General features: G+C 46.9%; 1 protein-coding gene across 1 annotated transcript; it reads right to left on the minus strand.

Moving 5' to 3' along the window:
* Positions 1-1,258: 1,258 nt before the first annotated feature.
* LOC104593717 (uncharacterized) lies at positions 1,259-2,451 on the minus strand. The gene has a single exon (XM_010253682.3). The coding sequence runs from the start codon at positions 1,975-1,977 to the stop codon at positions 1,369-1,371; it is 609 nt and encodes a 202-aa protein (XP_010251984.1). The 5' UTR covers positions 1,978-2,451; the 3' UTR covers positions 1,259-1,368.
* Between the last annotated feature and the right edge of the window lie 8,067 nt (positions 2,452-10,518).

Here is a 10,518-nt window from a genome sequence, read left to right on the forward strand (position 1 = left end):
GGACTGGATCGAATTGGACCAAATCTAGTGCAATTGATACCCTAGATCCCGCCATAAATGCAATTTACTTGTAGGACCCAAACCGTAATTCTCTCCAAATGTATAAATGGAACCGTATCAATTCATTCTCCATCAAATTGAGTTCTTATACAAAATGCCAATCAGACATTTCTTATCACTTTTCATTTCCACTTTCATCATGCCATCATCATAACATAAGAAAAGACCATTCCAAAGAGTAGTGTAAGGTGCCAACCAGCTGATTGGTGAGGTTTCCTGTTGATCGTAATGGAGACTTGGGATTGAATCCTGTCTGCACCTGGGTTGGGAAGATATCAAAAAAAAAATTAATGGCCCTACCAAGAATGAGTAAGAATTCTACCCATTCTTACCCACAAAACACTACAGCTGTACATTAAAACATCTCTGGTACTTATATGCTACTCAGGAATACGAGCACTACCATGTATGTGGATGGGATTTGTCTAATTTGAATATTTTCCGTGAAAAAGCTCCTTATTCACATATCTTCAACTAGCATCTGTTTGGTCGAACTCATGCAATTAAATCGATCATTTCATTTTATAATTAATTCAAATGGATCATTTTCATCTTGGCCTGGAAAGCCCGGCCCCCACACACATATGCTATATTGTATATTCTATATATAAAAATTATAATATAACACCCGTAATATATAATTATATACATATATAATATTTTATGGTGTATAATGTATGAAATTTATTTATACATACATTACATAAAATAATTTATATATATTTAACATTTTATATATAAAAAAAGGCATAGGCCGGCTCAGGCCCGATCCATTATTCATATCATCAGTAAAGTGTGGCAGATAGAATTCAATTTCCAACAACACCTGAACGGCAAAAATTCAAGGAATTGATTTGTGTTGGGAGTGTGAGAGAGAAGTACAAAATTCGTTATGGGTAGGGAATGAACACGTAGACCGACTCGTAATTTTACAGTTGGGTGGGTGGGTCTGATAAATCGATGCTTATGAAACAGACACGACGTTCCAATCTATCAATGCTTTGCAGTTGAGAGGTTATAAGAAATCAGCAACATCAATAAAACAAGGGGGCGGGGCGTCGGAGATGAAATCAGTAAAAGCCTACTCCTCCAATTCTCCAAAGAAGATGAACGGAGGGGGTTGAATGTTCCGTTCGTTGTATCATGCTTTAAAGGAACCTAATTCTAGACAAATCAAACAAAACACTGCTACTTCACATGTATTAATTCAATCATGCCATTCAAAAATTAGCAAGTTAAAATTGTACAGGGAAATCAGAAGAGGAAAGAAAATTAAAATGAGGGTTGTATTTTTTATGTTAATTTACATCAATCAAAACTAAAATCCAGGCCCCCATATGCATGTTTCTCTGAGGAAGCTTTCCAGCTACTGGAGAGGCTCCACTGATCTGAATTTGCCACAGACGAGACCCCATTTCCGCATTTCGCCACTGTTCTCACACTCTCGATCAATGCCTCGGTGCGTGCTTCTTGCGACAGTATCTCCATTAACTGTTCCCGGCTTATAACCAACTTTACTTTCCACACTCCCGTGTTACTACACCTCGGAAACACTACCTCGCTTTCCGATCGCTTTAATATCCCTTGGTTGTCGAACGACATCCGGTAGGGAGTCACCAGAGACGACGACGAAATGCCGTTTGGCCTGATGTCGCCGTCTCTGGTGATTCGGGCTCCTCTCCCGGCGGTGAGTGGTAGAAGGTAGTATAGTTCTCCGGAGCGAAGCTCTTGGTTGTGGAGAAGTGGTTGAGAGAAGAGATCGCGGCTTCGGAAAATGCCGTGGCCGGGGAACTCATTGGTAATACATTCTACGGTGATGGGTGCACGTAGCTCCATGATCCCACCGTTGGACGTTACCACTTTGATCACCTGATCATTTACGCCTCCATTATTCCCTCCAAACACGCAGTTTCCCATCTGTTACTTGTTCTAACTCTCTAACTCGCTACCCTCCTTCTCCTTCTCCTTCTTGTCTTTCGGAATTTGTAGACGGGAACGAGAAAGACGCGTCCGTCGGTGAGAAATGATCTTCTTTGGAGGTTCTCAACCGACACAAGTGTCAAGAATCTTTTTGTTTTTTTTAACCAAACAAATGAAAATAAAAATAAATAAATAAAAGTAAAGATCGCGCTACACGATCGAAAAAGACATTGACTACGATCGATGAAGCTCTTTTTAGCTTAATCACCGTCCATATTTTCCTTTATCAGGACAGGTCCTATAGAATCAAAAGTTGTGCATTTGATCTGATTGATTTAGGTATAGGCTCTACACGCTTTAGACAAAATCGCATTTTACGCGACTAAGAGTCTAAGACTCAAGACTCAAGAGTGGGTAGGGATCGGCATGGCAAGTTGGCAACAAGCAGGATGAGGGCATGCTCGGCGACTCATGCCTGAAAAGTGAAGGAGCAATGAATATGGGCCGGGCCCAGTATCCTTTTTTGTCTGAGAAGTGAGAAACCCTATCTCTCTCTCTCTGTATGGATCGAAGTATCAACCACCAAAGCAACTAGAATTTAGAACTTAGAAGAAGAAGAAGAAAAAGGAAAAGGAAAAGCTGGTCAAAAGCAACGTACAGATGAGATGAACCTTGCAGATCCGATAAAAGAGAGATGATTCAATGAGAGTGTTCCCTTCCCATGGAGTAAGTCATAAGCATCCCATCCATCGTGTTTATCACTCATCATTACCTCTAATTCTATCCCATATTCCTATCCAATGAATGATAAACACGTAAAAAGGATATTCAATGAAAGCGCGTTTAGCCGTTTACTGGATCGTCACTCCTTGCCCTTGTTGAATGATAAACCCATTGACTTCCAAATTCCAATAGTGGATTTGATATCATTTTGATCTTAAAATCTTTTCCTTTGGCAGATGTGGGGACCCACTAAAAAGATCTCATCAACTCGTTTGATCTCCGCGTCTTCTTGTATTCCTTTCTTCTGAAGGGAGCGGCGGAGCGTACTCACGACTCACCGAGTGAGGTCGCCGAATCGCTGGTGTGGCATAATAATTGATTCGGGCACATGTCATTTTTTGATAACAGAGAGCACAACTATATAAATTTTAAAAGATAATATACCCTTACGTATGACAATTTGGGCTTCTTCACTACACAATAATCGTTGTGATTGGATTCGAATCAGGGTATGCCTGAATTCGATCCTATACGGATTTGATCCAATCCAAATATCCACTGATAAGCCTCAATTTGAACTCGAATCCTATCGGTAAATTGAATCTTTAGATCCGATTCAATCTTTTTTTTTAATTAATAAATTATTAAAAGAAAATTTGAATATATAAATTTAAAAAAAGATAGAATAAAAAATACAAGTATTTTTTTAATTATTTTCATCATATATATACATGTTTTTTATAAAAAAAATAAATAATATAACAAATTTATAAAAATACAATATAAATAATATATTTATAAATAAATAAATAAATAGCATGTTTATCCATTATATACATTTATATTTATAAATATATACCATATACCATATCAGATAGGGGGTTAACCCAAATTTGATCTTGATGTAGGGTGATTTGGCCCGACCTAGTAACAGGGGGACACGTGGACATGACCTAACTGAAAGGACGATAGTTCATTCCAACGCATCAAGTCTGCAACGGACCAAACTCGGATAACCGAACCACCTCGGGGCAAGTCCACCTCGGGACAAGTTCACTTCGGAACACGATCGCATCAAGATCACCTCGGTTCCAAGGCACTTCAGCATTCGTACTAAGTCGGATCCAAGGGGCACTAGCTCGGGTAATATTGACCGACCTCTGCATGACAACCCAGAAGATCTCGCCACCAGATTCCACGCTTTACGGGATCACGCCTCGTAACAGCTAGCCTTATCTCCCTCGACCGATTCAAGCGATAGTGATAAGCCTTATCGACTGGCAGTGTTATCTCCTGTTAATGCGGAAATGGGCCTCATTATAGCAAGAATCCAGGAACCACTCCGAAAAACCCGCGAGGACTCCAATATATAAAGATCCCAACCCTCCAGGGGCAAAGGTACGCGTAATCTCTGCTCACTAGCTCTCTTGCTTTCTAAACTACCATTAGTTCGCGAATTACTGACTTAAGCATCGGAGTGACCTCGCCGGGTAAGCACCCCCGGGTTCTCTGATTCCCCTTTTTGCAGATTAGCTAACTCCGTCGTTTACTGGAAACCAAGTCATCTCCAGCTAGGACCAGCTAGATTGCATTGCATCATTTGGCGTTGTCTGTGGGAAACACTTCAAAAAGCCTCTTTCCACTAAGCATCCTAGACTCAGTTTCCATGGCATCTTCCAGTAACGCCGAACAGAACACTGACATGAACGTCTCCGGGGGACAACTTCAGGTCCCAACCGTGTGCATTGGACAATTCACGGTGCCTCTCTCTGCAGATGGGATTCCGACACTGAACGTACCTCAAGTCATTGCACCGGTGAATGCCCCACTCCCTCTTACGGTGGGTGCAACCTTTGCTGAGCCTTCTGTCATTCCCCCGGCAGTCGGATAGCATCAACTTGACGACCTGGTACATTGCGTGCGGGCTATGCAAGCCCAAATGCAACAGTTCCAGTAGTTTCAGTTGTACCAGTAGCAAGTTTTGCATCATGTTTACCAGCAGCAGTTCCCTCCACTGCCACAGAATCAATAGTCGGTTCCACCTCGGCATCCAAAAACACAGCAGGTCAAGCCTCGCCACTAGAGCGGTCGCCCTCCTCGTCGGGGAGAGACCTCCCAGATCCAGAATCCTCTCGGGAGCCAGGTCTCGTCCCGCGGCAGGAGGGAGAGACAAGTCACTCTTCCCGCCTCGCAGCAAGTGAATAGGTTGGGAGACACTCAGGCCACCAAAGCCGCTTCACCTCGGCCTTCGCAGTTTGAAGTTCCGCTTGCAGAAAACCAATTCGGGATTCTGGCCGCGGACTCTAGACAAGGTCCCTCAGTCCACAGTAGCCACCGCCAGCAGTCCGAGCAGCTCCCTGCCAAAACAGTGCCAGAACAGCCAAAAGGAAAAGAAGAGGCGAGCTCGGGAACCGTGAAGACCACTCCTCTCCTTTCCGTGCTGTCTCCTTTATCCCCCGAGCTCCTGGCCGCCCCGATTCCCAAAGACTTCAAGGTACCTCCCCTGGACAAGTACGACGGGTCATTCGACCCGAATGACCATGTGGATTCTTTCCAATCACAGATGCATCTAGCCGGGGCTGATGAACCCTGCATGTGCGTCGCCTTCTCCACAACTTTTAAGGGAGTGGCTCGTACATGGTACAGAAACCTCGTGCCCGGGACAATTAAAAGTTGGGCGCAGTTCGTGTAGATCTTCACCTCACACTTCATCACCAGCAAGAGGTGTCTGAGGTCCCAGGAAAGCCCCCTCAGCATAGTCCAGAGGGAGGGAGAATCGATCCGGAGCTATATTAAGCGTTTCAACGACACATGCTTGCAGATCCCCGACCTAGATCCCACCGTGAGACTCACAGCTGCGAAAAGAGGCATCACCCACAAAGAGTTCAAATGGCACGTGGTTGCCAACAAGTCTAAAGATGTCATAGATTTTCTCAAGCTCGCTGACCAGTTCATCGGAACAGAAGAAGAGATGAACCAAAAAAGCGAGAATCCACCTGAAAAAAGGAAAAGAGAAGGTGAAACCTCAACCAACGGGGATAATAAGCGGAAGAAGGATGAACCAGCTAGAGGAGGGAGTAAACCGGATCAGCATTTCCGAACTCCTCCAGTTGAAATGACGAACTACACGCCTTTGAATGCGAAGCGAGGAGAAATTCTTATGGCAATCAAGGACGCCTCTTATGTGAAGTGGCCACCTCGGAAGAGAGGGGATCCGAATACTAGAAACATAAATGTATATTGTCACTTTCACAGAGACCACGGTCATAGCACTGAGAACTATAAAAACCTTCGCGATGAGATCGAAAAACTCATCCGTCGCGGATACCTCAAAAACCTTCCCGATGATCATCGGCGGGTCAATTGTCGCGGGCTGCACATCAACCACGGTGAAGACGTCGGCCCATGAATTAGAAAGAGAAGAGCAGAACCCCCCAAAGCGGCCAAGGTTAGAAGAGCCCCTATTCTTCACGGAAGATGACGCGCACAGGATCCAGTACCCCATGATGACGCGCTCGTCATAAAAATGAGAATCAATGATTTCGAAGTGAAGCGCGTCCTGGTCGATTCAGGCAGCTCGGCAAATATACTGTTCAAGGACGCGTTCGACAAGCTGCAGCTCCAAGAAAGCGACATCAGGCCCACGAACACTCCTCTGGTAGGCTTCAACGGAGAGGAAGTCAGGCCCCTGGGGCGAATTTCAGTACCTGTAGAGGTCGGTACGTGGCCTAGCATTGCGAGGTTCGACCACACTTTTCTAGTGGTCGCGACTCCCTCCCCGTACAACGCCATTATAGGTCGGCCTATCACCCACGCCCTGCGCGCAGTGGTGTCCACCTATTATTTGGCCATGAAGTTCCCTACGGACTTTGGAGTAGGGGTAACGCGAGGTGACCAGCTCGAGTCTCGCAAATGCTATGTCGCCGCCCTCAAAGGGAAAGCCAAGGTAGCAGATGACCACGAGCTAGAACGACCTATGGAGTACACCGAGGAGCGAGCTTCACCGATAGAAGAGATGGTCCCTATACCCGTTTCGACAGAAGATCCAGCCAGGACTCTCCAAAATGATGCATCGATTGAGGAACCTCTGCGTTCTCAGCTAGCAAGTTTCTTACTTGAAAATTTAAATGTGTTTGCATGGTCCGCGGCAAAGATGCCCAGCATAGATGCTAAAATAATAACTCACAAGTTGAACACTGAGCCTGCAGTTAAGCCCGTTAGACAGAAGAAACGCAACCTAGCCCCAGAGCACGGGAGAGCAGTCGACGAGGAAGTCGGGAAGCTTCTCGCAGCCGATTTCATCAGGGAGGTCCATTACCCGAGCTGGGTGGCTAATCCCGTTCTGGTAAAAAAGGCCAACGGTAAATGGCGCATGTGCGTCGACTATACCGACCTGAATCGAGCTTGCCCGAAGGACTGCTTCCCACTTCCCAAGATCGACCGTCTGGTGGACGCGACCTCAGGGCACGAGTTGCTGAGCTTTCTGGATGCATACTCGGGCTACAACCAGATCAAGATGGACCCTGCCGATGAAGAAAAAACGGCCTTCATAACCAAGCAAAGCATGTACTGTTACAAGGTCATGCCCTTTGGACTGAAAAACGCCGGGGCAACATTCCAAAGACTTGTAAACCGACTCTTTGAGCCGCTGATCGGTAAAAAAGTAGAATGCTATGTAGACGACAGGGTCGTCAAAACTCAGTTTTCAAATGATTTAATAAAATATCTACATTGTGTTTTTGAAATTTCGCACAAAAATAATATGAAGTTAAACCCTAACAAATGTGTCTTCGGTGTCACCTCGGGTAAATTCCTGGGTTACATCGTTAACCGACGTGGCATCGAAGTCAACCCTGACAAAATAAAGGCCATCCTAGATATGAGACCGCCCCGTAAATTGAAGGAGGTTCAGAGGTTGAACGGTCGTATAGCCGCTCTGAGCCGCTTCATGTCTAAGTCGGCATATCGCTGCCTGTCTTTCTTCAAGGCAATTAAAAAGAGCAAGGACTTTGAATGGACCGAAGAGTGTCAGCTCGCCTTCGACGAGCTCAAAAAGTACCTAGCTATTATACCGGTTCTGACCCGACCCGAGGAGGGAGATATTTTGAAGCTGCACCTCTCCGCGAGTGACGAGGTAGTCAGCTCGGTACTGATAAAAGAAGTAGATCGGGTTCAACGACCCATCTACTATGTTAGTAAAGTTTTGCAGGATGCAGAAAGAATGTATCCAGAGATCGAAAAGCTGGCATACGCGCTATTCACCGCAGCTCGGAAGCTTTGACCATACTTCCAAGCCCATACCGTCGTCGTCCTCACCAACAAACCTCTGAGGCAAGTCTTGCTCAAGCCCGAGGTCTCTGGTAGATTGACGAAGTGGGCCATTGAATTCAGCGAGTACGACATCCAGTACGAGCCTCGGACAGCTATCAAGGCCCAAGCCTTAGCCGACTTTGTCGCGGAATGTACCTTCAGCACTGTAGTCCCACAATTGATCGAGCCCGAGCACAGAGAGGAAGCTTCAACTAGCACGGCACCTCTCCCGGTTATAGCAAAACCAACCTGGGATGAGGAGCCCTGGATCCTCCATGTGGACGGCTCGTCAAATCAGCAAGGTAGCGGAGCTGTTATCATTCTGTACGGGCCAAGCGGGGTGAAGCTGGAGTATGCACTTCGATTCGAGTTCACCGTGTCCAATAATGAAGCAGAGTACGAAGCATTGATAGCCGGGCTTGCCTTAGCAAACGAAGTGCAAGCCAAACACATCGTAATCTGCAGTAACTCCCAGGTCGTGGTCAACCAGGTCATCGGTGAATATGAAGCTCGTGAGCCAACCATGGTCGCTTACTTAGCCAAGGTTAGAAGCTCTGCACGATTTCCAGTCTTACTTCATCAGGCAGATCCCGAGGTCCGAGAACGCTGAGGCCGATGCCTTGTCCCAGTTAATCAGCACAAGTGACAACACCATGAGGACCGTGTACATAGAGAACCTGCCTCGGCCTAGAATTCTCAGGGGGGCAGAAGAGGTCACTCCTGTTGCACAAGCAGAGCTGAGCTGGATCGATCCACTCGCGAGCTACCTGCTTCACGGGACCCTCCCTACAGATCGCAACATGGCTAGAAGGGTAGAGCGACAGGCAGCCAAGTATGTCATAATAGACGAACGGTTGTACCGAAGATCCTACACGCTCCCCTACTTGAGCTGCTTGCGACACTCAGAAGTGGAGCTCGTTCTCCGTGACACTCATGAAGGTCTGTGTGGCAGACACTTGGGGGGCAGGGCTCTCGCCCAGAAAGCGCTACGACAGGGTTACTACTGGCCAACGATGAAGGCAGATGCGCTTGAGCTCATCAAAAGATGTGACAAGTGTCAAAGGCACGCCAACGTCCACCACCAGCCCGCTACTGACCTGAAGTATCTCACTAGCCCATGGCCCTTCGCGTAGTGGGGAATCGACATCCTTGGACCATTCCTGCCAGCGACAGGACAGAGGAGATTCTTAGTGGTAACAGTGCACTACTTCACAAAGTGGGTGGAGGCCGAACCTCTTGCGACGATCACAGCACGAAGCGTGCAGAACTTCTTTTGGAGGAGCAAGTATGCCGCTTTGGACTACCTCGAGAGCTTATTTCTGGCAACGGCAAGCAATTCGAGGACATCAAGTTTCAAAACTGGTGCAACCAGATGGGGATACAGCAGAATTTCACCTCGGTGGCACATCCTCAAGTAAATGGTCGAGCGAAAGTCACGAATAGGGCCATCCTCCGTGGACTGAAAGCACGCTTAGCCCGAGCTAAAGGACTATGGGTAGACGAGCTGCCCAATGTATTGTGGGCTTATCGAACCACTATGAAGACCGCCACGGGTGAAACCCCCTTCAACCTCACCTACGGCACGGAGGCAGTAATCCCAACCGAGATCATGGTGCCTACGCTACGCTTGGAGGCATACGACGAAGAGACAAACGATGACGAGCTGTGCACCAACCTCGACCTAGTAGAAGAGGTATGAGACCTCGCATACATCCGGACCGCGGCCTACCACCAGAGAGTGGCTATGTACTACAACGCCAGGGTCAAGAAGCGGAACTTCCGCATTGGAGACCTGGTTCTTCGCAAAGTCATGGTGCCTGAGCCCGGTGTTAGTAAGCTTGGACCGAATTGGGAAGGACCCTACCGAGTAAAGCGGGTGCTTAGGGAAGGTACGTACGAACTTGAAACCTTAGAAGGAAAACAAGTGCCTCGGGTGTGGAACGTCAGCAATTTAAGGCGATACTACCTATGATCGCCTAACTGGAGAGCGGACTGTAAGTCACTCCCAGAAGTCTAAGGACTAAAGGTGCCAAGATGATAAAAGACCTCGGCATTATATAAGCCCCCGTCGCCTCCTCGACTTGGGCAAGATCAAGGAGGGTGGACAATAAATCACCCCCAAGGCCTAAGGGCTAAAGTATTGAATTGACGGACTCGTCACCATATAAGTCCCAGTCGCCTCCTCGGCATGGGCACCTATGACCCAGTCGCCTCTTCGGCATGGGCATATAAGTCCTATTCGCCTCTTCGGCATAGACAAAGTACCTCTAACGCCTAAGGCGTAGACAGCTCGGGTATAAGCCCTACGATGTCTAGCCCACTTCGACTACTAGTAGGAGTAGCCCGTGCGTGGACAGGTCAGGTATATACCCTGTAATGCCGCTCACCTCAGTGTACATTACGTGAAGTTACTCCTACTAGTAGTCTAGTCAGACAATTTGGGGTAATCTCCACTTAGAAAAATTTTATTTTTGGTTATCCTTACTTATTGTCCAGCTCGGTAGC

The sequence above is a fragment of the Nelumbo nucifera genome, chromosome 3, assembly GCF_055504915.1.
Source record: "Nelumbo nucifera cultivar China Antique chromosome 3, China Antique-T2T, whole genome shotgun sequence".
NCBI classification, from domain to species: Eukaryota; Viridiplantae; Streptophyta; class Magnoliopsida; order Proteales; family Nelumbonaceae; genus Nelumbo; species Nelumbo nucifera.

Excerpts from the sequence above, each read along its gene's own strand:
- LOC104593717 (XM_010253682.3), bottom strand. The coding sequence starts at position 1,977 with ATGGGAAACTGCGTGTTTGGAGGGAATAATGGAGGCGTAAATGATCAG.